We start from the raw sequence: 27,948 nt of genomic DNA on the forward strand, positions 1-27,948 counted from the left end.
ATATAGTTTATATAGGGAAATAACACTTTTCGGTATATATTTTATCCATTTTCAGCAGAAAATTGCTCAAACTTAGTCAGAATCATCTTGGGTAAATGAGAGTTTTACTTTGTAAAATTAGGATTCCTGCCCCATCCCCAGGGGCTAGGGCGGGGCCCCAAAGGGAACATTTACCAATATTTTCAAATTCTTATCCATTGATGACATGACAAGTATTGTATTTCACTTAGTTTACATGCTGATTTCCACATCACATCTAAACAATAAAATAAAGCTTCCAGTATCTATGATATAACTCAGGTGACCGCTAAGGCCCTTTGGCCTCTTGTTTTGTTAATGCTTTAAAATCATTGCAAAACCTGTAACAAATTTTCCATCTTTTGATAACTGAATTAATTCACTAAAAATGTTGTAGCCAATTTGTTGTTAGTGGCTTCCATTTTTAATTCCTCGTAAAAGAATCCACAGAAATTGGGAGTTGTGTTGTAGAATGAGCTAATACAAATGTATTTAGAAAATGAAAGTACTCTTCATCACTTAGTGTGTGCACTTCGAATCATCCACATATATTTCACATGGAATTTCCAAATTATAGTTATAAAAGTTCATATTCAGATGACAGGAATGTCATGTACCAAAAGTATGATATTTGTTTTGAGCTCTAACTCAACAATTTTTACTGTTAAATGGCATCCAATGGTACCCCATGTAACAGGAAGTTTGGTATGCAGGTAGATCTAATGGTTTGATAAGAGAGAGAATAAAAACAATAACATATTGTTCCATAGCTTAACTGATGGGGGACTATAAGTTTCCTTACAATACTTTGTCGTATTTTTGAAGTGATTGACAGTATATAAATATCAACCTGTATATAGTCAAATGTTCTTCTTAATATTTACAGACCATCACAAACAAGATTACCTGTTCTGCCCTCAGGTATGTGACCATTGCTAAATATTCTTCTTTCTTTAATTTTAATACAAAAAAAACCTAACAAACACATTTTTTTTCAGCCATATTGGAGCATCACTGTTGTGTTTTTCTTCTTTTCTTTTTGTCTGTTCACTGTTATTTCATTGTGTTCGTCTTCTTAAACCTCAGAACTTTGTCAGAACACACCACATGAAGTTTTAAGTAAAAGAATGACAAAGGGAATGGCAAATAGCTATAGACACAAAGACATTTTATGGTGGTAATACAGCACCAAAGAATACCCTAGAAAATGTGTGTATAGATAAATAAAGGTTCTGTAACAAGTGCTGGTTGGTTATCGTGTTTATCTAACTCGAGTAAGTTAATTTTCAAATTGTATAAAGACACGAGGGTTACCGAGTGTCTTTTACAATTTGAAAATTAACTAACAAGACTTAGATAAACATGATAACCTACCATCATGAGTTTGGGGTCCTTTTTCTCCCATAACGTTCATATTTTATCTGGAAAGCCATATGTTTCCTTTGAAAATACACTATGTCGGCTTCCGATGGGGGAAACAATTGCCATGAATCATGACATTGCAAAGCATTGATACATGACGTCATAATTAAACAATTGAAATCACGTCCAGGGTGTTACCCACTAGTAGGTAACCAAAAATGTTTACCAACTTGATCCTAGCAGGTTTATCCATTGAATCAGGAGAGAGGAAACCTAAAGTGGTTATGGGAGAAATATGTACAAGGGTTGATGTGAAATTTCATCCATTTCTTTCCAAAATGACTAATCTAGCTACCACTCTGATGAAGAAAGTTGGCTATTTATTTAACTTCACACCGCAAGTACATATGTATACCCAGTACATGCCAATCCCATGTACCATGTGACCGACATGTACCATGTGACCACCATGTGCCATGTGACCTCCATGTGCTATGTGACCACCATGTACCATGTACCGGTAACTGCCATTTATCATATGACCTCCATGTACCATGTAACTGCCATGTTCCATGTGACCATCATGTGCCATGTGACCACCATGTGCCATGTGACCACCATGTACCATGTGACCACCATGTACCATGTGACCGACATTTACCATGTGACCGCCATGTACCATGTAACTGCACTGTACCATGTCACCATCATGTGCCATGTGACTACCATGTACCATGTGACCTCCATGTGCCATGTGACCTCAATGTACCATGTGGCTGCCATGTACCATGTGACCATCATGTGCCATGTGACCCCCATGTACCATGTGACCATCATGTGCCATGTGACCACCATGTACCATGTAACCTCCATGTGCCATGTGACCACCAAATCAGGAGATTTATAGGATATGATTATTAATAACTTTAAAAAAAAACAATATATCTGCTTGCATTACAAGAAAAAAAGTACTGAATGCTTTAAGGCAATGTGACATAGATTAAAAAGTCAGTTTGACTAGGTGTGATTTGTTAAAAGATTGATGCTTCAGAGAAAAATAATTGCCACCTGACTTCTATGTATAAATGATTACAAGCAGGAATTCACAGTGTAATCACATTTGTAGGAAAACCGTTTTACTGTCACAGAAACATTTTTGACTTTGAAAAAAAATGTGTGAAACAATAAAGGCCTTGGCAGATACATGTATAGCTGTACTTATATATAAGAGGTTGCAATCGATCAAAATTGTGATCTACAAGTCATTTTGATTTATTCAGATTAAAAAATATATACACAAAATGTTGATTGTAAATGTTGGCAGTACATATTTCTGTCTCTATGTCAGAAAATGAATTGTCAGATCTGGGTTATGTCTATAGCTGGATGCATTTTTATTTTTATCTTTTATTATACATATTTTAATTCTATCAGAAAAAGATGTGATACAGGACTTAATGCTTGAAAACAAGAAAATATTTGTGATTGTAAACAAAATCATTCGTTCTATGTGCTCATATTTGTTAATTAACAGGTGTTGACAGTGAAGGTGAGATAAAGTGAAAGCGTGTGTTAGGAAGTACATTTAGGCATAAACACTTGCAAGCCAGTGCAGTAAAACCTGGCCTGCAGGCCACCTATCTATAAACACCATCTGCATAAAGATTCATCAAGACTACCTGTTTTATCACTCCTTCATACTTGATACTCCAAATTGAACTGTTTAATGTTTCACTAAGTAAACACATGCTGTAGTGAGTTATTTTGGTCAATTTTGTTATTCTTTTGTTTTTAGAAATGCATGCTTTTAGTTTCAGATTGATCAATTTTAAGCAAAATGATTTGGAAAATTCTTTGTTTAAATTGTTTGGGTGTTGTCAAAATTATGTACATTTTTTTTATAATTATTTAAAAGAAAATTGTCTATAAAGAGTATACCACATATTAGGACCATCTGCTTATACAGAGAAACCCTATCCGTAAAGGATATAAATATATTTGTGTGTAGATAATACTTTGCTTGGCTTCTCAAATTTCTTTTCTCATCTGCATATATTATAACAATAACCTACACTACACTGACTTCTCATCTCACCTATCTACTGACGACCCTTTTGTAAAGAATAAGAAATTTAATGTACTGGTAAATGTAAGGCAAGTCTTATTATACGCCAATCGTCCGACGGATCGTATTTATGGTATGAGCTGCATTGACCGATGCCCGTCCGTTAACTTTTCCTTGTAATCGCTCTCCTGCCTTCATTCATGAACATATCTTGATAAACTTGGTACACATATTGCATATTAATATAACTGGAACGAGTTCGCATTTCAGATGTTTACAAACATTTTTGGTGGAGTTATGCCCCTTTTATTGCCAAAAAAGGGCATTGTGTAGTAAATCCAAGAACTTTTCTATTTTTTAATCAATTCCTTTCAAATTTGGTATGGTTATGTTTGAAGCAACAATGTTCAACATATATTATATGGGTTTTTTCCAGTTTCACCTTTCCGCATTTTGGCATATAACACTTGACATAGCAACACTGTACTTCATTTTTGCCGTTAACATTTGCTTGTTTACACGATAATTCAAACAATTATCCTCCAATTTTTATTAAACTACTTAGTTGTTTCATTACCTGAATGCTTTGAATGAGTTCTTAAATCGTGACATTTAAATGCTATTCGCTAGAGTTATGCCCCTTTTTAATTGCCAAATAAGGGTATTCCGTCGAAAATCTTACAATTCTAGGTTAATACGGTCATTTAACAGTAAGCAAAATATGAGGACATATCAAAACATCTATGAAATCATATCACATTTTAATTTTTCTTTCAGGTGGTGACAAGTCGGCCAATTCAATGTTTTTGGAAAACAGACCAAATATTGATGCCCCTCCTCGTACACAACCTGTGGGTTCGTCTTCAACGCCGACCCCACCCAAACCAACCACGACCACAACCTATCAAAATATACCCAGGATGCAACAGACATTGGACACCGATCAGACTTCACCCACAACAGCACAGACCACACCCACAACCATTCAGACCACACCCACAGCAGTGCATACCACAACCACAACTCAACAGGCAACATCCTCAATGCCAAACATACCATCAACAACACAACAGATGACTGTTACCTCTTCACAAGCATCATCTTGGACAGTTGAAATGGGAATGGGTCTGCAACCAGACTTCAGTAGTGTGGAGAGAGTGATAGAGTCTCTCGGACTTCCGCTCAATGACAACACAAAGGGAGCTATAAGCAGTGCCTTCACAAGTAAGATAAAACACAACCTCATTAGGTTAGTTGTTGTCGGGCATTTAAAAAATATTGGTTTCTGAACTTTTGAAAAACGACAATATCACTGTGGTTTGCAATGATATATAACTTAAATAATTCACAGGTACTGTTCCGATTCACTGCAGATTTTTCCCAGGTTGGTAACTTTGGCAAAGTACATGCATGTTAGATTTAATTTGATCTGAAAAAGCCATCATAAACTAGTATCTAGTTTCAACCCATGACTATTTAATGAAGATGCCACAATCAGATTGGTTAATGGTTTTTGCATATCTATGGAAGCAGTGATATGTAATTTTGTGAGGTTACAAAAATATATTAATTACACCAGTGCCTAGCTGAAATTGATTCACACAGTCATGATTAATCTGGCTGTTAAAATCCCTCAATCCATCTCTAAAAAGAGTGTTATGATTTTGTTGCAACTTAGTAAGGATACATGAGGATGCTAATGTCTGATTGGCTAGTGGTTTCCTGATGGTGAAGTGTCCTTTAATGGCAAAAATCAAATACTGCAGTTTTATGGATTATTCACAAATATTTAATTAAATTTTATGAGCAGTGTTAATCGTAAAAAGATGTTGAAATATTTAGGAAATATCTAGATAAATTCAAAACACTTTAGTGAAAATAAATGTTTTGAGTAATTTATTTTTCTGAGACTATTTTTTTCAACTTCACCAAAAGTTCTTTTAGTATTTTTAGAGATTAACACAATTATTTATGTTTCAATGAAAATTTATTACATTTTTGCCAGTTAAATTTCAGATTCTATCAACTTGATAAAACTGATATCTTTCACACTGTGACAAATATCAAAGGTGATATTTTCACAGTGTGAAAATATCACTTTTTGGTATTGACCAATCATAACGGTATCTTCTATTCACTGCATTCAAAGGCAACAATTTTTTGTTCAGATTCAAATGAAGCAAAGATAGAATAAGTGGTTGTTATGGTAAATGTTTGGTACACACATAAATATGCAACATAAATATACAATTCACAACATTTTTATAAGCGTTGAGTATCCCATCCAAAATGGCGCGCAGCCTTGTTGTCAAACGTGACGTCATTAGAATATGGCGCTAATTATTACGCTTCTGATTCCCGCCCTTTTTAATGCATTACATTTTTCATGTTTTATGCTTTGAAAATGAAATAAATAGAAAATTCAATGGGGGGGTCTTCAGTAATAACAAATATATTTCATTCCTGTGGCTAATATTTTGATATTTTTCACTCGTGTTATTACTGAAGACACCATTAAATATTCTCTATTTATCGCATGACTGACTCATTTTACTAGGTCATAAGGCCATGTCATAAATATGATATTACACATGTGCAATAAAATGTAACTAAAGGTGCCGCGATTAGTCAAAACCGTGGGAACTGCAATCATTCCTATTCCACTACAGGTTCTACTTGTATTACTATACCACAGACACATTTACTGTTATTCTTAATGAATTTGAAATGTTCATTTTGTTATTATTATTTTCATTGGATTTAAAACTGTTCATTATTCAAAAAAAAAAGAGAGAAAAAAAATCTGGAACTACTTTGCGCTGTGCGGAGGGACTGTAAACTTATGATGATCAGAGTACTTTGGTTTTAACTATAATTATAGAGTCAGCTGAGAACACATAATTGTGTTGGAAGTTTTTTTTTTAAATTATGAATTTTATGTGATAAATAGAATCTTAAATGAGTGTCCATGTCATATTGAATTTATTAAACGAGTTCAATAATTTGATATAAGACTCGCCTAAATGTAAGATCCTCTATTTATCAATATAAATGGAGTATTAAACCCCACCTTACAAACATCAACTCAGTGTTCCTGTACACAAGACAGGTCTTTATGTTATATTTAACCAGTTAACAATTTTTCTCTATACCGATTACACTTTTACCTGTATTTTTTTATTTTTTTTAGTTTGTAATAGACCTCGACCAGTAGCCATTGTTCTCTGTTCTGACCTTTGTATTACATTATTTGACATTTTGATTGACCTATAACTTTGTTGCCAAGGTGATGGTGAGCCTTCCATGGAACGTCCAAAGGGCCTGTACACTGTGTTGTTGGTGGACACCTCCTACAGTACCAGTTCTACCCCAGTAAAAGACATCATTAAATCCTTTATCGATGACTTCATGGATGGTAAGTTGTTCCTTCTATCTCACCGGACTTAAAGACCTAGGTGAGTTTGCTACAAGTGACAGTGTTTATGATCCTCTTATCTCTGTCACATTTATACCTAGTACATGTATTATAATGTTCCGTGGCAGCTTGGGTTTACGGTTAACTACCCATTGTCTCAACTGATTATACAGTGCAATTTTGGTGGCAGAAGTTGTCAAACTAATTAGACCATCTAGATGACATTTGGAAATCATCGAATTCAGAATGGAAAATTTTGTCATTTTACAATAAGCATTTAAAGTTTTATTTTTTAAACCGCATTGAGTAACCTCAGTAGAGTATGGGCTCTCTTTAAGTCAAATAAGGTGTGTCAGGTCTGGTTTATAAGTTAAAAAAACAATATGCTACCTAAATGTAAATCCCACTGACAAATCTGGAAGAAGCTTGGAAAATTGTGTAAATTGTAACGTGCAAACCTTTCAGTCATTCATGAGTATTCTTACCAGAAACCTAGATTTCTTTATGAAGTCGCTGTTTCCATGTTCTATGATCTCTGTGTTTTTAGACTCTGTTTCCATGTCCTATGATCTCTGTGTTGTGAGACTCTGTTTCCATGTTCTATCATCTCTGTGTTTTGCGATTCTGTTTCCAATGTTCTATCATCTCTGTGTTGTGATACTCTGTTTCCATGTTCTATGATCTCTGTGTTTTGAGACTCTGTTTCCAATGTTCTATCATCTCTGTGTTTTGAGACTGTTTCCATGTTCTATCATCTCTGTGTTTTGAGACTGTTTCCATGTTCTTTTATCTCTGTGTTTTTAGACTGTTTCTATGTTCTATCATCTCTGTGTTTTGAGACTCTGTTTCCATGTTCTATCATCTCTGTGTTTTGCGATTCTGTTTCCAATGTTCTATCATCTCTGTGTTGTGATACTCTGTTTCCATGTTCTATGATCTCTGTGTTTTGAGACTCTGTTTCCAATGTTCTATCATCTCTGTGTTTTGAGACTGTTTCCATGTTCTATCATCTCTGTGTTTTGAGACTGTTTCCATGTTCTTTTATCTCTGTGTTTTTAGACTGGTTCTATGTTCTATCATCTCTGTGTTTTGAGACTCTGTTTCCATGTTCTATCATCTCTGTGTTTTGCGATTCTGTTTCCAATGTTCTATCATCTCTGTGTTGTGATACTCTGTTTCCATGTTCTATGATCTCTGTGTTTTGAGACTCTGTTTCCAATGTTCTATCATCTCTGTGTTTTGAGACTGTTTCCATGTTCTATCATCTCTGTGTTTTGAGACTGTTTCCATGTTCTTTTATCTCTGTGTTTTTAGACTGTTTCTATGTTCTATCATCTCTGTGTTTTGAGACTCTGTTTCCATGTTCTATCATCTCTGTGTTTTGCGATTCTGTTTCCAATGTTCTATCATCTCTGTGTTGTGATACTCTGTTTCCATGTTCTATGATCTCTGTGTTTTGAGACTCTGTTTCCAATGTTCTATCATCTCTGTGTTTTGAGACTGTTTCCATGTTCTATCATCTCTGTGTTTTGAGACTGTTTCCATGTTCTTTTATCTCTGTGTTTTTAGACTGGTTCTATGTTCTATCATCTCTGTGTTTTGAGACTCTGTTTCCATGTTCTATCATCTCTGTGTTTTGCGATTCTGTTTCCAATGTTCTATCATCTCTGTGTTGTGATACTCTGTTTCCATGTTCTATGATCTCTGTGTTTTGAGACTCTGTTTCCAATGTTCTATCATCTCTGTGTTTTGAGACTGTTTCCATGTTCTATCATCTCTGTGTTTTGAGACTGTTTCCATGTTCTTTTATCTCTGTGTTTTTAGACTGTTTCTATGTTCTATCATCTCTGTGTTTTGAGACTCTGTTTCCATGTTCTATCATCTCTGTGTTTTGCGATTCTGTTTCCAATGTTCTATCATCTCTGTGTTGTGATACTCTGTTTCCATGTTCTATGATCTCTGTGTTTTGAGACTCTGTTTCCAATGTTCTATCATCTCTGTGTTTTGAGACTGTTTCCATGTTCTATCATCTCTGTGTTTTGAGACTGTTTCCATGTTCTTTTATCTCTGTGTTTTTAGACTGGTTCTATGTTCTATCATCTCTGTGTTTTGAGACTCTGTTTCCATGTTCTATCATCACTGTGTTGTGAGACTCTGTCTTTTTACATGTTCTATCATCTCTGAGTTTTGAGACTCTGTTTCCACGTTCTATGATCTCTGTGTTTTGAGACTGTTTCCATGGTCTATCATCACTGTGTTGTGAGACTCTGTCTTTTTACATGTTCTATCATCTCTGAGTTTTGAGACTCTGTTTCCAAGTTCTATCATCTCTGTGTTGTGATTCTCTGTTTCCATGTTCTATGATCTCCGCGTTTTGAGACTCTGTTTCCAAGTTCTATCATCTCTGTGTTGTGATACTCTGTCTGTTTACATGTTCTATCATCTCTGTGTTTTGAGATTCTGTTTCCAATGTTCTATCATCTCTGTGTTGTGATACTCTGTTTCCATGTTCTATCATCTCTGTGTTTTGAGACTGTTTCCATGTTCTATCATCAATGTATTATGACAGAGATTGAAGATTCAGCAGCAAATGAAACGCTGGAGGAAAATGTTGCATTGGTTACATTTGGCTGGAATACTGGTGTTCAACAAGGTTTCACCAATGACTTCTCCCTCATCCGAGATGCATTTGGTAAGTAACTGGCATAATCTTCATCTTTGACTTTAACCTGAGCAGGGCTAGACCAGGATTTGAACCCAGGACCTCAGATTCTTATACTGTCACTCTGACTGGTTAAGCTACCTTGTCAACAGAAGTGACCATGCCCAAATGTGCTACAGTTACAAACTGTGTATCTAAAACAAAATTAAGGGGAGGTAACTGTATGTAAAAAACGCTAGAGTGTAGTGGGACAGGGGTCCTTAAGAATTGACCTTTATTTGGATGACATATACAGTTGTATGAATGCAGTTGGCTACCTAGATACTTTATGGAACCAGATAAGACATAGCAGGCACCAAATTTTTATTCTGAATAGTGGTTTTAGAAGACATGGTTACACGTGTAAATGTGATGATGCAATCTTTGCTGAACTGTGAAATAAACATAGCATTTGTTTGGCATAAAGTATGCCTAAAACTTGTTGGTTGATTGTTTGCAATAATTGTTTCAGATTCTCTTCCTTACAAGGGAAGGTCACCCCTAGCCACTGGTCTTGCTGTTTGCCTGACCTATATGGAGAAATCAAGTGAGTCCAAACATACCTGTAGTAGGTCCTTTATAACTTCATTGTTCTATGTTTTACACAAAACTTTCTTAGTGCTTCATCCGTATATAAGTTGTGTTGGTATCATTTACTGCTACTATGAAGTACTGAAGTTACATAAGAAATAACACAACAAACAGTACAGTGTGCCTTGACTGAATTGTTTATTATGGATTTACTTTTGAAAAAAAATCTCTTAAAAAAGTTCTGTTTTCAATTTATCAGGAGAGGTGGTGTTGACATTAAGAACGGGTAACTATTTATAGACAACAAGATTGATTCCCTTCTCATGCCAATGTTTGTTAAATTGAAAATGAACACTCAAAATTTAAAATCTTCTAGACACTTATTCTTATATAATAGCAAATAATTGTACTGCAGTTGAAATCGTTCTTTCTGCATTTTTCTTTTACCAAGACCTGAATTGTTCAATACAATATATTATATATGTAAGAAAAGCTGTTCTAAATTCATACCTGTTACGTCTGTTTGGATAAACAGGTAAACAGTTACAGCAGAGTGGAATGGAGATCTTTCCCCGATTGGTCATTTTGACTGACGGTCATGCAACAGATGATGTAGACTTTGGAAGCAATAATGATGAACCAGACCCATCTGCTGTCACTGTAAGTAATGTAATTACCTCTGTACTGTTGCTGTAAGTAATGTAATTACCTCTGTACTGTCGCTGTTAGTAATGTAATTACCTAATGTACTGTTGCTGTAAGTAATGTAATTACCTATGTACTGTTGCTGTTAGTAATGTAATTACCTCTGTACTGTCGCCGTAAGTAATGTAATTACCTCTGTACTGTCGCTGTTAGTAATGTAATTACCTATGTACTGTCGCTGTAAGTAATGTAATTACCTCTGTACTCTCGCTGTATGTAATGTAATTACCTATGTACTGTCGCTGTTAGTAATGTAATTACCTCTGTACTGTCACTGTAAGTAATGTAATTACCTCTGTACTGTCGATGTAATTACCTATGTACTGTTGCTGTAAGTAATGTAATTACCTATGTAATGTTGATGTAAGTAATGTAATTCCCTAATGTACTGTCGATGTAAGTAATGTAATTACCTATGTTATGTCATTTTATGGAGACCTGTTAAACTTTTAAAACCTCAATACAGTTTTGATTAATTAAAATACTGTACAGGTCATAATTGCATGAAAGATCCTGATATTGTGTACAACGTTTTGACTGCAATATGTGACTAACGACAAGTAATACAAACTACTGGGGACATATCTAGTTTAGCGGTCCCTTATAAGAAATCATGTAATTTGTTGTGTGATGAGTATTACAGAAGGTATCACGTATTACAAGCATGCCGGACCATCTAAACAGAAAATTATGTCGTTCAGCACATGACACATGAAAAACAAAGAAGAGCTTTTTGAGCATTTTTGTATTTTAAAAAAAAGAGTGTTTTTTTAATTGCTGCTCATTATCAGTTCATCATGTGGAGATTGACAGCATGGGTACCCATTGGTGTTCAGTGAGGGTGTAGTATGGAATGTCAACAAACAGAAAATTGACTGAAATTGTCTGATAAGAATATGCTTTGTCATAACATTTGTTTGCTAATGTTATGCCTTTCAAGAACTAAGTAAATCATCATTAATCACTCTCAACAATAAACATATCTAGCATGTATTATTTTTTAGGTAGTTAGAGGGTGCCAAGACCAGTTTAAAAATACATTTTATACATAGCAAGAAGCTCATAGTAACAGTAGCATTTTTATAAGAAAACAAACAAGTATATTTTTTTCTTGCAGGAATTGAAATAAATAAATGACCAAAATCAAATTAATACATTATTTAATCATTCCTTTCGAGCATTTTACTAATAAACAGAAGAAAAAAAAAATGAAGATTTAGATATAGATCCTTGAAAAAGTGAAGAGCCTAGACCGGTATCTAACCTAATTTTGTGCAACATGACAACATGACATATGGTTCAGACCACATTTGTTGCAAAATAAACTGGTAATCTGGAATGGTGACACCCCCTGAAAAAATCCTGGATCCGCCCCTGCATATGTAATATGAAGAATTTCAAACAATACATATGACTGGTTTGAAAATTGAGATGTACTCTATATATTAAAGTGAAAGGTCAGTATAAATGAATAAAATGAACACAGCTTTTCTGGTTAAGTTGAGCCGGCTAATCAACTGTTGATAGAGTATCACTACATTGAATATTTTCCTTGGAGGTGATAAATGTTATAGCATCAATATTCCAAAATTAAGTGCAGTTGTTAGTGTAAGTGATCTTAGCCTTAACCATGGTGTTTCTGATTATCTTGATATTAGCCTGATTAATTTTTCACTGATTTTGTTTTGTAGGTGAAATCACGTATAATACAGATAGTGCAGACGTTCTCTGCCAGAAACTACCCCCTGTCCTGCGGAGCTGTCAATAAACAGTACAGTGATGAGGTAGGATGAAACTGTTCTTTCCACAATATGAGAAAGCTTAATACCATGTTTTCCTAGTTATAAGTCCTTATTTAGTGTTCAGCTTGTTCATCTTGTCAATCTTCCTGTGAACAAATACAGTATCCAATTTACCTGCAATTTTTGGCAATGTTTATTATTGGGATTCTATCTTTTCTCTCCGTTCTGTGATATGTCGATCTGTTTTCTAATTTCTAAATAAAGATCATTCCATTTGAATGCCCTATTGTTGAAATCTTGAAGTTCAAATATCAGATTGTTTTTAGTCCACCATCTCTTGTTTACAACCATTATTATAGTCATCAGTGACATGTTTTTCCATTTCACTTATATGATGTAGATGCATGTGTATAATGCATATACCCCCTCTCAACGGAACTTCATCAATCTTAATACTGTACAAGCGTTTGGTATGGCAATGCATTGAACCACTTGGCGTTTCGGGTTACTATGTTAGAAAAACTTTGTCATCGCTCTATGGACTTCATTCCTCAACGGAATAAAAATCTGTTATCCATCAAAGAATGCAGTGGCTACAGCAGATACTGCAACATCATTGAATCTTCTATTCATTTCCTCGTACATGTCACACATTGTGTACGCGAGGGGATTTGTATCACTTGTGATGCCTTGTTCATCTTGTTATTATTGCCAGCATCACTACTATTGTCATTCTTATGATTTGGACAATTTCCAGGTTATGATCGATGATATTGCAGCTATCGGAGGTGGAACAAAGATCGACTTGTTCCAGCAGCCACATGGTCAGCGCCAAGCCAAGATTCTTGGAAGATATTACTTCTATCAAGTAAGTGACCAGGAAGGTATTACTTTTGTGAAGTAAGATCAAGAACTGATACTACCTCAATTAACTATGTATACATCTATCAAAAATTAGTCCAAAGAAGGTATTTCTTGAACAAAAAAACTACACAGAAGAATTTTATTCCTACCAAGTATTAGTAAAACAAAAAGGATTCTCTAGGTAAATTATTATAATACAAATAATATTTTGAAAAACTCTTTTAATCTATTTCATTTAAGTTCATTTTTAAATGATGAATCTTATTTTGAGTACATTACATCAAAACGCTGAGGTCAATGTGTTTTTCATAGTCTGCATTTTTCCTTGACAGACAATTGTGGCTCAGGTGAAGCATGATCTTGAGGAGAGTGGAGGTATGGGGGATGCCAGTAAGATCCTGATGGATGCCATCAGCAACAAGACTTTAAACCAGGAAGATATGGTACTGTAAACATTAGGGGCCCAGTCACATTTAGTTAGGGTCTCGCTCAGAGATATAAGGTACTGTAAACATTAGGGTCTCGCTCAGAGATATATTTGGTACTGTAAACATTAGGGGACCAGTCACATTTAGTTAGGGTCTCAATCAGAGATATAGGGTACTGTAAACATTAGGGGCCTAGTCACATTTAACAAGGCTCTCAATCAGAGATATAAGGTACTGTAAACATTAGGGGCCTAGTCACATTTAACAAGGCTCTCAATCAGAGATATAAGTTACAGTAAACATTAGGGGCCCAGTCGCATTAAGTTAGGCTCTCAATTAGAGATATAAGGTACTGTAAACATTAGGGGCCCAGTCGCATTTAGTAAGGCTCTCAATCAGAGATATAAGGTACTGTAAACATTAGGGGCCCAGTCACATTTAACAAGGCTCTCAATCAGAGATATATGGTACAGCAAACATTAGGGGCCCAGTCGCATTTAGTAAGGCTCTCAATCAGAGATATAAGGTACTGTAAACATTAGGGGCCCAGTCACATTTAAAAAGGCTCTCAATCAGAGATATAAGGTAATGTAAACATAAGGGGCAATTTGGGTGACAGATAATTATTCATGTTGCCCGTTGCAATTTGGGTGAAAGATAAATAGAATGTCGCCCATTAGGGCGACATGAATATTTATCCGTCACCCAAATTGCATTCATATCGACTGTATACTGCATCTGGTAACAGTTCAATGCTGAAATATTTTACATGAAGATGACTTTAAGCAGGTCACATCCTGCTGTATGTTATTGTTACTCTTAACTAAATAATTTTTTGGTGGCTTACCATGACAATAGGAGGAGCTGATTGATATGCTGGGGAAGAATGAAATTGAGGCAAAGTTTGACGACCGGCTTCCATCAGTAAGAACCTCAGATGAATCAGACGATGAAACCCTGCAGATTTACGATTTTCAAGAACTGGCACACATGCCAACGATTGGTAGCCGTGTGAAGAAAGGACCACAATGGAAACAAGGGGAACCTGATCCAAGAGGACTGGGGACAGTAGTGGCCCATGCTAGTGAAGGTATACAGTAAAATTCTAGGGGAAAGGGGACAGTAGTGGCACCTGCTAGTGAAGGTATACAGTAAAATTCTAGGGGAATGGGGACAGTAGTGGCCCATGCTAGTGAAGGGATACAGTTAAATTCTAGGGGAAGGGGGACAGTAGTGCCCCATGCTAGTGAAGGTATACATTAAAACTCGAGGGGACAGTAGTGGCACATGCTAGTGAAGGTATACAGTAAAATTCTAGGGGAAAGGGGACAGTAGTGGCACCTGCTAGTGAAGGTATAAAGTAAAATTCTAGGGGAAGGGGGACAGTATATAGTGGCACATGCTAGTGAAGGTATACAGTAAAATTCTAGGGGAAGGGGGGACAGTAGTGGCACATGCTAGTGAAGGTATAAAGTAAAATTCTAGGGGAAGGAGGACAGTAGTGGCCCATGCTAGTGAAGGTATACAGTTAAATTCTAGGGGAAGGGGGACAGTAGTGGCACCTGCTAGTGAAGGTATACATTAAAATTCTAGGGGAAGGGGGACAGTAGTGGCCCATGCTAGTGAAGGTATACAGTAAAACTCCCGGGGAAAGGGGACAGTAGTGGCACATGCTTGTTAAGGTATACAGTAAAAACACCATTACTTATCCATTTTGTGTATACAAATTTTGTTTCATTTGTAAGACAAAGGTTATATATTGAAACTTAGGTAGCGGTACATAGTATTGGCAACAATGATTTCAATCTGGTTACTTTTGAAGGAATGTTTTGATAGTCATGAAACATTCTATACAGTCCCATAGTACACTGTATCAGTTAGCTGTTCAAGTTTGATTTATAACGGTAGCTGAAAATCAACATGGCTGCCATTGGCCAATTTGGATTTTTTGTGAAAATTTGTATGGTTTCTTTGCAAAAATTGTTGAAGGAATGTTAAAATTTTTATGAAATTTTCAACTCGTATCTATATTATCAAGCAATCAATCCACCTAAGCTAGGGTAGGAATTCTTGTTACCTCTTACATATTAATCTACCATACAGTGCCAGGCCCTAAAAGCCAAACGAACTATGTGTTAAATATGTCCTCTTCTGTTGCATTTTGTTTTTATTCTGTTGATATAACATCAAGTAATTTAAATGAAATAGCATGTTAGAAAATAGCGTTATGATTCTTAGAAACATGCAATTGAATGTGAATGGAAGCCAGCTAAAAATGCCATGCTGAAAATAAGGTCTTGTGAGTCTGATCTTGTGGAGAATGTCTTTTTTTTTTGGATGATGTGTTAATTGATTCTTTGTTCTGTAGGGATGGTGGTGGTGAAGTGGGATAAAGGTAAGATCGACCGCTACCAGTATCTCTCCGACTACCAGGAGGTGACATTAACGGGTGGACCTAGCCAGCCACGCCAGGTCCGGTCTGGACAGGATGTCGATGTGGGCTGCTGGGTAAAGCGAGGTATGTTGTGTGATAGTGGTCAGAGAATGTTAAACAATTACTGCTGAACCATCTCAATACACATCTCAAGGAAGTGACAATATTAAAAACATACCCATAAAAAGTCCATGTCTTGATCTTAATATTGCATCCTTATAATTAATTATATGTGAACAAAGCTGACATTGGGAAAAACCATCTTTTAACAGTAACTTATATAGCCCAATGTTACAAAATAAACTCTTTTTTATTTCTCCATCAAACTGATAGTTTCTTTATCATTTCTCCATCTAACTGATAGTTTCTTTATCATTTCTCCATCTAACTGATAGTTTCTTTATCATTTCTCCATCTAACTGATAGTTTCTTTTTTATTTCTCCATCTTACTGTTAGTTTCTTTATCATTTCTCCATCTAACTGATAGTTTCTTTATCATTTCTCCATCTTACTGATAGTTTTCTTTATCATTTCTCCATCTAACTGATAGCAGTACTCGTAGAGCTCTATCAAATATATTGGTGTGTTTTTACAGGGCCCCAATGGAATAAAGGTGATGAGGACGGTCAAGCTGCCCATGGAGTGGTCATCAGGCGCCACAAGAACATGTCTGTCACAGTAAGTCTATCACAAGTTTAAATCTGTAAAGGAAAGTCTTTCACCGATAAAGAAAAAGTAAAATTCTTGTTGATCAAAAGTGTCTACAGTAAAAAGTGGAAATTTTCCCTCATGGAAATGCTTGTATTGTGATGCGTTAACTTATTCACCGTGTAGAATTTTTTATATTGTCAATTTCTGTAATAAATTCTATATACAGTATCTGTAATATGTGCAGTCTTTATATATGTATTGGCATGTGGATATTTTTGTGTTGATTTATTCAAAAAGCAAAAGTTGTGAGCATTTCCACACTGCTAAAATTTCCACTTTTTAGAGTATTTCGGAGAGAAGGTTTTTTTTAATGGTTGCTTATATTACGTAAATACTAAAAGTAACTGTATTCAAAACAAGGATACATAAATTAGTCTATACAGTTTTTTGTATGTACTTTAGTCTATACAGTATTTTATATTTATCATTTGTTCATTTAATGTGATTTTTTTTATTAGATAATTATCCCCGCTCAACTAGTTGGCGGAGGATATAGAAATGGGGTCCGTCCATGCACCTGGTTAAGAAGAATTGCTCTCATCTATATCTTGCCTACTACAAGTGCTATGTTGATTATACTTGCAACAGTTGTGTATGTAGGGTTGCTCTACTGAATGCATATTGCGGATGCTTATTTTGACCTATATTTTACGCTTGATGTTTTTAATGACTATGCACTGCAGGCGGGGAATATCGATGACAGCGTCTTCTTGTTAGGCATCACATGCCCACTACTCTTAAAAGTCATATTGACTTGAGTGTCTATAGAACCTTACTGACTTTGTGATGATATCACTGGAAAGGTTCATTTAGCAGGAATGTAAGGTATATTTGCAAGATTCATCAAGTCACTGCTATTTTAAAACGATGTTCTTATCCAGACAGTTTCGCTGACATTCTGCCAGTTTGGTGATGTCAACATTTTTACTCATTGATACGCTAGAAAGTTGTAATTCCAAATTTCAATAGAAGTCAAGCATCTAAATATATATACCCGGGGCATGTGGTTTTATGGACCTCATATAAGTGATATCAACCTCATACTGCATCCTTGGTCATATCCTAAAGGTTGAAGATTTGTTAGCCTAGCTTGCGTAAATGAAATGTTGCACTGCCAAAAGTTTGTTCTTTTCGGAATTACCATTGAAAATAGCCAAGATCGTGACATTTGTGATTGACAGGTGAAATGGCCAATTGGAATTGTGGAGAGGTACAAATGTGGACAGGATGGAATTGTAGAGGTGGAAGCAATGTAAGTATTCCTGGTGTCATAGTTTATCTCCCTTTATGTATGGAAAATTTACATGTAAAAGTCCCAAAAAAAAGGGTCAAAAACTGTGACCACGTATCTAGTATCAGATTTGTTAAATACCATAGCAGTCATTTTTATGCCCCTGCCATAAAATGGGGGGGCATATAGTGTTGCCCATGTCTGTCGCGTCCCATTCTGTCCCGTCCCATCCATGAGCGGGGGGGGGGATTTATGTCTTACAGACATTTTCTATATTTTTTTTAGGGTAACTGTACTGCCAAAGAAAGCTCAGTTTTCTGTTATTATAAGTAAAACCTAATTATTACAAGCTTAATAATGAATTTGCACCTTGATCCCTTATAATTGCGGCTTATGATCAAATGATCTATCTTGAATCGTCTTTCGATCTTTAAGATTGTGAACGATTCCAGCTTCTATGGAATAGTATGGTATGACACAATATCTTCCTGCTTTCCAACAGAACCCATGTCCCCATTGCCGAGTCCCAGCCTCAAACTGACTCCCAACAACTGCCTGCAGGCCGTACAGATGCTAGAGCTGCAGGAGCAGGTATAGTACTAGTGTGTGTAACGTATCATAAGTACAGCCAATGTTGTATGGCCACTGTGTTTCTATAGCGATGGGGCCTCCCAAGGGCTAGTTATTAGTAGGATCTCCATGGAAACTCATAACTTTGATATATGGATTTTTAAGCAAGTGTCCATATTATCTGAGATTTTGTTTTTCATTTTAGAACAAAATTAGTTTGATTATTATCAAGTCTTATGTCACCGTTTCAATGTCATGCCTCAAAATGTTATGTTTATTGTCTTAATCCCGACATCAGATCAGGCGATATTGCACCATAGCCTCTTGATGACTGGGGGTGTGACACATTACCTGGGCCATTTTCGTTTAAATAGTTGAACTTGTCGGACCACAGTTGTTTGTTTATTCAATAAGGTCGTACCTAGTAATCTGATGCTGCTTATACTAAAAAAAGTTACATTTAAAGACGAACAAACCGGTTGTTTCACAGATGTCACCGACAAGAATGAGTAGATAAGATATATATATATAAATAAATAGAGATCTATAAGGTTAAAATAAGACAATTGATCAAATATGGTCTTTTTTGTCATCAATCATAGACCTGTTTGATGAATCCCATGACCTTGAAACATGAACTTTTCACTCCAGTTTACATATTGGTCCTTGAACAAGAGTGTATTTATATGGAGATTGTTGAAGGCAGAAATGTCCAATAACCCCAGGTAACCGTTTATAACAGGTGGTCACTAAAGAAAGTTTAACTCTACCTGTCAATAGTGAATAGGCCTTCTTTCATGATCCAAATATACTTAAGAACATTTTAATTTATCCATTTTCAGTGACAAGAGAGGATGGTTTGGTGTCGTGCTGGCAGTTCCAGGATGGACTCAACCAGTGGCGAACCTTTTCCATGGACGAGAGTGCCAAGTTGGACAACCACAGTACTAACAGAAAATCGGGGCTGATCACAGTCACGCACAAAGGAACGCAGTCAGTACCGCTTACTTAAAATAAGCCATTTAAGGAATTCTCTTTTGTCTAGTTTATGAGGTGATATTTAGAGTATGTACAGCTATGTGTAGTGTAGGTTTGTTCATGCTTCACAGTATCATTTATATCACCTAATTACTTGACAAAACAGAAATTAAATCCTTCTCTTTACTATTATTATATATCCCTATGGTACAATGGAAAACTTTCACCCTCCCCTGGTAATATCCATATTTGTCCAGTATTAATTTTGCCCTTCATATGTAATCAATACAATATATGGTGTATTGTGTATTTAATATTCACTGTCAGGCTTAATTGACTGTCATTACATAGGGCGAAAAGTTAAACTGCTTTGAAAAAAATCTGAATATACAGTAGTACATGTCTACTTTTTTTATTAATGTGAAAAGTAAACATACTTAAGATTAAGTGTTTATCTTGTTGTTTATAACTTAAGTCAATATGATAGCTTTTAGATGAAGTAGAACTGTGTTATCAAATGAAAAAACAGGGCAGATTATGAATATCATAAAGGTTATTGCTTCAACCAATGAAATTTTATAAATGCACATGTTACACAATCTTAATGATACAGATAATTATTTTGTTTACATTCAGGTATCGGATAGATCTTCCCACCATGCGGTACAGAGAGCAAGGAGCCCAGGCCCAGGGGCCAATACAGCAGACATGTAAGTATTGGTGAAACATGGTGTTAACCTTTGAACTTTGTCTTAACCTTTGAACTTTGATCACAGAGCTCATCACCAGTTGATCCTTTTGGTAACCTCCTAGTTAAATAGATACATAGAGATGAAATAAAGTTAGAAATGCATATCTTGTAGAGCAATCGAAATAAGAGGGAAAAATAGAACAATCCTATCATTTGAAGTCACTCATGGGTGTAGGAGATAAATTCTCAATTAAAATTTGTATGTATTTTTGCAAGAATTAATGAAGAAAAGAAGGCATCAAATTAAATTTATAGATAAATAATACATGTACCAGTATTGTAAGATAAGGTGCAATTAAAATTCTCATAAAAGAAAATTATAACAATCATCTTACTCGTCAGTCATGGGTCATGTAGGACGTGCATGGGACTATATGTTTGCCTGTCTGTCTGTGTGACACATTGTCCAGGTTATATCCATAAAACATGTTATCCATCTACAATTGCCAAATTTTGCATTCTAGTACCTCTTGGAAAGATAACAGTGTCTTATGATGAAACTATAAAAACTACATGTATAGCTATTGCCATATATTTAGTGCATGTAACTTTGTTCTGGTCTTACCAAAGTCCTTAAAAATGGTAGTTGTTATTCCCTGCTTAATGTTTAGTGTTTAGGGTAATGGCAACAACTGGTTCACCCGTTGTCAGTATAATGTGACCGGGCGGAATGCTGTGCTGGGTGCCTTCGGCTTGGCATTTCAGTGAGATAGCACTATAAAGTCAGCATCAGATCCATGTTAACAAGGCAAGCACACCAACATACTCCGTATCCTGCATTCACACACAGAAGCATGCATACACTACATACACGGAGGCACGTCCTTAAATGACCTTAACTGTTAATAGGACGTTAACCAAAAGTAAACCAAACCAAACCAAACTTATCTCACATACTCTTTGTCACTTACAAAAATAATTGCCGTGTAATTTTGTATGTGAGATTATAGCTGTGAAGAAAATATGAGATATGTCTTTCACAAGGTGATGAACAGTTATGGTAAATTACTGTTCTTCAGCAGTTGGTATAAATGTTAAAATTTTATTTTTATTTTACAGATGTAACTCCTGAGGAATATCAAACCATGATGGTTATAGAGGATATTGGTGCCATGTAGCTGGGTGTCATTGATGAATGTAGGTATAATACTGGGGCCAAGTTGTTCTGCCTTAAGTTAGTAGCTGGGTGAATGTAGGTATAATACTGGGGCCAAGTTGTTCTGCCTTAAGCTTGTAGCTGGGTGAATGTATGTATAACACTGGGGCCAAGTTGATCTGCCTTAAGCTTGTAGCTGGATGACATGGATGAATGTAGGTATAACACTGGGCCAGGTTGTTCTGCCTTGTAGTTGGGTGACATGGGGGAATGTAGGTATAACACTGGGCCAGGATGTTCTGCCTTGTAGCTGGGTGAATGTAGGTATAAAACTTGGTCAGGTTGTTCTGCCTTGTAGCTGGGTGACATGGAGGAATGCAGGTATAACACTGGGCCAGGTTGTTCTGCCTTGTAGTTGGGTGACATGGGGGAATGTAGGTATAACACTGGGCCAGGATGTTCTGCCTTGTAGCTGGGTGAATGTAGGTATAACCCTGGGCCAGGTTGTTCTGCCTTGTAGCTGGGTGACATGGATGAATGTAGGTATATCTCTGGGGCCAGGTTGTTCTGCCTTGTAGCTGGGTGAATGTAGGTATAACACTGGGCCAGGTTGTTCTGCCTTGTAGCTGGATGAATGTAGGTATAACACTGGGCCAGGTTGTTCTGCCTTGTAGCTGGGTGAAAGTATGTATAACACTGGGCCAAGTTGTTCTGCCTTGTAGCTGGATGAATGTAGGTATAACACTGGGCCAGGTTGTTCTGCCTTGTAGCTGGGTGAAAGTATGTATAACACTGGGCCAAGTTGTTCTGCCTTGTAGCTGGGTGAATGCAGGTATAACACTGGGCCAGGTTGTTCTGCCTTGTAGTTGGGTGACATCAGGGAATGTAGGTAAAACACTGGGCCAGGTTGTTCTGCCTTGTAGTTTGGTGACATCTGGGAATATAGGTGTAACACACGGCCAAGTTGTTCTGCCTTGTAGCTGGGTGAATGTAGGTATACCACTTGGCCAAGTTGTTCTGCCTTGTAGCTGGGTGACATCGGGGAATGTAGGTATAACACTGGGCCAGGTTGTTCTGGGTCTGATTATAGCTGAACACATCTTAACGGAAACAAATAAAGCATCTTTTAAAAGTATTATTATTAAAAACTGGAACTACAAAATGATTATCTGAGAACAAAAATTAAAAACAAGTTATTATGTTTTAGACATGCTTGAAAAATTCTCATTTTCATTTATAATATGTGTGTTTCAATTTATTGAAATTTCAGGTCAATTCAGTCCGACTAGTCCCTTTATGATTTACTTACAGCTTAACAAATGAAATGTTTTTTTGTTGCAGTGAGTTGAGAAAAATTGTGTTTGATTGAAATCTGCGATAAATACACTTGGAGCAGCCATCTGCGTAAAGTCCAGGGATCTCCCATCCTGACTTACAATCATTCAGAAGTGCTCTTCCCAGTAACATAGGATTTCAGGAGTTTCTGGTCAAACACACACCACAGACAGATCTGAGGGATGGGATGTGCTCCCTAATGATTTGCCAAGTACTTTAAACTACCTTGCAGACCTCTCCCAATATTTACATGTAGCTGTTTTATTGGTCGTTGGTAAAAAAAACTGACCGATCGCTAGGCAGATGTGTGTCCATTGAAGATTACAGAGGAGTGACACCCGACTTCAAAGCCAGTCAGTCTTTGATATATATCAAATTATCAAACTAGTCCTCTTGTCTCGCCTACATGGTGATGCGCACTGCGCTCTCAACTTTGCTATGAAATATTCCAGGGGTGCAGAGTGTGAAAGTGAACGTAACCCCTGGAGTACGTAACCCCTGGAGTACGTAAACCCCTGGAGTACGTAACCCCTGCAGTACGTAAACCCCTGGAGTACGTAACCCCTGGTGTACTTAACCCCTGGAGTATGGAGGATGGTTACAGACAAATAGATATTACCTCTACATAGTGTTGACACATAGTTAAAGTGCAACTTAATGATAAGCTAGCTCCTCAACGACTGTAAATGGAATCGTGTTAAGGTGTAGAATTTTTTGCAATGGAAAAATTGTTCATCAATAATAAAAAATGTTGCTTCTATGAGTTAATAATTGTTATTATTTAATCCATTTGTACAAATGCTATGAAATGTAATGGCTTGTGTCTTTCATACCTGATTGTGCTTTTTGACCTGTAAACAAAGCTCTTTTTTTTTTTTTACAGATATTTTATTCCCCCAGCCATTTTTTTCATAAATATGTATATACATATACTGCTTCGAAGCAGATATATATATACATATATAAATATTTTGATAGGGGATGCCAGGGTTGGGGAGCCCTGGAGTCAGCCCCTGAACAATAGGGTGTCCTCATGGCTCTTGTTATATGTACCTACTTCAAACATATATTAATGACTGGCTTGGTGAGTTTATGATCAAAACTTTCTATGATAGCAGAATTTGACTTGCAGATTGTAATTATGCATTTAAATTGACATAAAGATATAATCGGTTACCTTTAGTAGACTTCAGATTTGAAAAAGAAATTGTTATCAGCTATATTACTTATTTGGGGAGATCTTATGATAATTTTAAGGAACAAGTAGTTTCACTGAATGTAAATTATTAGAGAGTTGGAACTTGGAAGAATTGATTTTCTTTCAGAAACCTGGCTAATTATAAGGCAAGGATAATGGACGAAAGGGAAACGGGTTAAAGTCACAAATGGAAAATAGAGATGTGAATAAATGCATATGAATGCAATACTGTTTTGAAGAGATTTTTTTGTGATATTAGGGTTATGTGTTTCAGTATTAGAATACAATAGACAACAATGTTCAAGAATAGTGTGAAGATGCAGACATCAGTGTTTCTATAATACAATAGACAGTAATGTTTAAGAATAGTGTGAAGATGCAGGCATCAGTGTTTCTATAATACAATAGACAGTGATGTTTAAGAATAGTGGGAAGATGCAGGCATCAGTGTTTCTATAATGCAATAGACAGTGATGTTTAAGAATAGTGTGAAGATGCAGGCATCAGTGTTTCTATAATACAATAGACAGTGATGTTTAAGAATAGTGTGAAGATGCAGGCATCAGTGTTTCTATTGTTATCAATAAAGTTGTACAGAATATTTTTAACATCAATATTTTTAGAAAACGTTTTGCATAATTCATCAATATATTTGATATGATGCTTGTATATTAAGTTTCTTTTCTATGTATTTTATGCTAGTGTAGAATTGTGCATATATTTATATATAATTTGGTTAATAGGTTTTCACCTTCTGTTATGCTCAAATTCATGATAATTGCTTACTTTACAGGTACAATGTATAAGCTTAGTATATTTACGTAGTGTACTTATCAAGTGTTAATTTTAATTTGTAATTATTCCATATGCATGTTTTGGATAGTTGCACCGGATGAACTAAGCTAAATCCTAGCTTCACAAAATTTTGACTCCAAATTTCTTCATTTAGGTACCTGAAAATGTATATCCTTCAATAGGAATTTTTGGCAGTCATAATATTTTGTGATTTAAAGTTTTATAATCTGAAAGTTGTTTTTTTGTGATTTAAAATGTGGTGAACTGTCAAAACCCAAACTTCCAATTTTGTGCCAGATATGGATTATTTTCTATCTGCATTTATAGCACAGGTTTAGCATACATTACCTGGTATCATGAAAGCTGCTGACAGTATGTATATGTGTAAAATCTCGACCAGGGGCCTGTTCGTTTATGCGGAACAATCGGTTTGATCGTTTATAAATGTAACAATTTCGGGTATAAGTCCTGGCGGACCTGCAAATGTGTATGCAGGCCTTGCAAGGCTTTGTCAAGCAGCATCAGATTACTAGGTCCGACCTTATTTAATAAACGAACAACAGTGGTCCGACCGGTTTGACTGTTTAAACGAAAACGGCCCAGGCGTTTCTATTGTGTCTGCTAGTAATTATTCTCACAGTTGCCACACAGACTGACAATCTTAATTTTGATTTATTGTATACCTACCAAATTAAAGCTCCACTGAATTCTTTTTGTCGTGTGTTCATTGTGAGTTCACACTTGTGTGCACGTGTAGTAGCATTCCATATCTTAAAATGAAATAGCAGTTGTAAGTTACAAACAAATTCTGTTTGTTTTGATGCAATTTTATGGCAACAGTAGATGAAAACCAAGTTTTTTATTATGATAATAGCTCGTTTGTGAAAACCTCGGATTATTAAAAGCTAATTTCTCAATATAATGCTTTCATCATTTGTTACTGAACGTGCCCAAAATCTAAGGACATGGTGCACTGTTGTCGGCCCCTTTTTTTTTAAAAGCTGCTTGTCAAGAAGAGCAGCTCCAATCGCCCTTTGTCTATGGTCCATCCTTCAATTCTTAAATTTGTCTGGATGATAACTTGAAAAAGAACGGTCACATTAAGTTTAAACTTTGTGCAAGTGTTGCACCTGGGAATGATAATAACTCTATTGATTTTGTGTATGACCTGCCAAGGGTCAATGTCGCAGTAAGAGGCATACTGTGGACATACAGACTACAGTTTTGACAACACTGATGTTTAGTTGGCATAGCAATGAGTCCAATTCTGCAGTAATGTGTCAAAATTTCAAAATGTTCAAAAAACAAATCTTCTAGTGTGTCCAACGATGTGGGATGGAAAAGCCTTAACCCTGAGGAACAATGTAAATGTGGAGATGTCTATACAATTTCGGTTTAATCTGGAGCCAAGTACAGTCTATTGGCACAATTCTGCATCCACTTAATTTACGTATGCTTGAGCAGTTTATAAATTTGACAAGTTAAACTGAGAAAACCTAGGTACATAATGTGGTTTAGGGAAGACAAACTGATCTAATATACATAAGGTGGGGTGAAGAACCATAGTCCAGGATCGATGGTCAAATTTTAATATCTTTGTAAGGATCCAGTTTGGGGAAACCCTCGCAGTATTCACGAGACATGCCTTAAGTTCAAAGTCAACCATTGTCCTGGCGATGGCCTTCCTAGAAAGTTGTAGCACATAAACCAAATTAACATTAAGTGATGTTCTGACATCACACAGAACAGGTAACCAAGTAAGCCTGTACCTGTACAATCAGTGTCCAGTTAGTGTGGGCTTAGTGTTTCTGCTACACTGATTATTAGAATGAACATTTTGATAAAACCAGCATTGCAATGTACAGTAGGATTTTATTTGCAAAAACATCTTCATGAAGCAAAATGTCATCAAATTCTATAAAACTTCTTAATCGACAAATTTGAAGGACATTCACAAAAATAATACTTTAACACAAACAGATACCGTAAATTTGTGCGAATAGTGTGCACTTTTTTGGGTAAATATTGACATGTCAAAAAGGGGGTGCGCACTATACGCAGGAACAAGTCATTCTTGGGTTATCATTCTCGAGTTTCAGGTACATACTTTTTTAAAGATATATTTGACGTATATATAATCAAGAAAAATATGGATATACCATACATACATACATGAAGAGGTTAAAAAACACTTGGGTATGGAGAAATAACCAATACAACCGCCTCTAGGTTCACTTTAAACCTCTTTAATATAAGCTGGTACTCATAATCGAGAACCTCGTTAGTAAAAATGTATCTCAAAATCAAGAAGATTTTTGATAAAAGCTAGTAGCTCTCAAAATCAAGAAGATTTTTGATAAAAGCTAGTAGCTCTCAAAATCAAGAAGATTTTTGATAAAAGCTAGTAGCTCTCAAAATCAAGAAGATTTTTGATAAAAGCTAGTAGCTCTCAAAATCAAGAAGATTTTTGATAAAAGCTAGTAGCTCTCAAAATCAAGAAGATTTTTAATAAAAGCTGATAGCTCTCAAATCAAGACACCAAAAGAGAAAAATAATTATTACTTGGGGAAGGGGGTAGGAGAAGAGGAGATCTAGCAGATCTTGGCTGCATTGTTTGACGGTGACCACTGAGACCAATTGAATTCTGTCTCAAGGTAAAATGTTCCACATTTAAATTCTGGTCCTATATCATCTACACGTTTGACACCCTTTCCATATATGGAATAACCACGGGGTGTCGCCAGGAATAGTCACACCCAGGCATTTTAACATTGAGACCATCCTCGGATGGATGGTTGATAGTCATTGCAATAGGTTTATCCCATAGCTTTGTATAGAAATGCATTACAACAACCATGGCTTTGTATAGAAATGCATTACAACAACCATGGCTTTGTATAGAAATGCATTACAACAACCATGGCTTTGTATAGAAATGCATTACAACAACCATGGCTTTGTATAGAAATGCATTACAACAACCATGGCTTTGTATAGAAATGCATTACAACAACCAT

General features: G+C 36.0%; 1 protein-coding gene across 3 annotated transcripts in view; it reads left to right on the plus strand.

Annotated features, from left to right (window-relative positions):
- The window catches only part of LOC110454986, a 30,815-nt gene extending 6,949 nt beyond the window's left edge, over positions 1–23,866 (plus strand). For 2 of the 3 annotated variants that reach the window (XM_021504838.1, XM_021504839.1), the window contains exons 4-22: positions 905–939; positions 2,915–2,929; positions 4,223–4,669; positions 6,732–6,860; positions 9,430–9,552; positions 10,034–10,108; positions 10,628–10,752; positions 12,489–12,581; positions 13,297–13,407; positions 13,736–13,846; positions 14,690–14,921; positions 16,200–16,349; positions 16,862–16,944; positions 18,159–18,229; positions 18,711–18,799; positions 19,621–19,771; positions 20,393–20,466; positions 21,567–21,644; positions 22,945–23,866. In XM_021504838.1, coding sequence (XP_021360513.1) covers positions 905–939; positions 2,915–2,929; positions 4,223–4,669; positions 6,732–6,860; positions 9,430–9,552; positions 10,034–10,108; positions 10,628–10,752; positions 12,489–12,581; positions 13,297–13,407; positions 13,736–13,846; positions 14,690–14,921; positions 16,200–16,349; positions 16,862–16,944; positions 18,159–18,229; positions 18,711–18,799; positions 19,621–19,771; positions 20,393–20,466; positions 21,567–21,625 — 2,173 coding nt within the window. In that variant the 3' untranslated portion in view covers positions 21,626–21,644; positions 22,945–23,866. The remainder of the gene's footprint in view (positions 1–904; positions 940–2,914; positions 2,930–4,222; positions 4,670–6,731; positions 6,861–9,429; positions 9,553–10,033; positions 10,109–10,627; positions 10,753–12,488; positions 12,582–13,296; positions 13,408–13,735; positions 13,847–14,689; positions 14,922–16,199; positions 16,350–16,861; positions 16,945–18,158; positions 18,230–18,710; positions 18,800–19,620; positions 19,772–20,392; positions 20,467–21,566; positions 21,645–22,944) is intronic. The other variant, XM_021504840.1, reaches the window with a different exon arrangement.
- The last annotated feature ends 4,082 nt before the right edge of the window (positions 23,867–27,948 follow it).

The sequence above is a fragment of the Mizuhopecten yessoensis genome, unplaced genomic scaffold, assembly GCF_002113885.1.
Source record: "Mizuhopecten yessoensis strain PY_sf001 unplaced genomic scaffold, ASM211388v2 scaffold8123, whole genome shotgun sequence".
Classification (NCBI taxonomy): domain Eukaryota; kingdom Metazoa; phylum Mollusca; class Bivalvia; order Pectinida; family Pectinidae; genus Mizuhopecten; species Mizuhopecten yessoensis.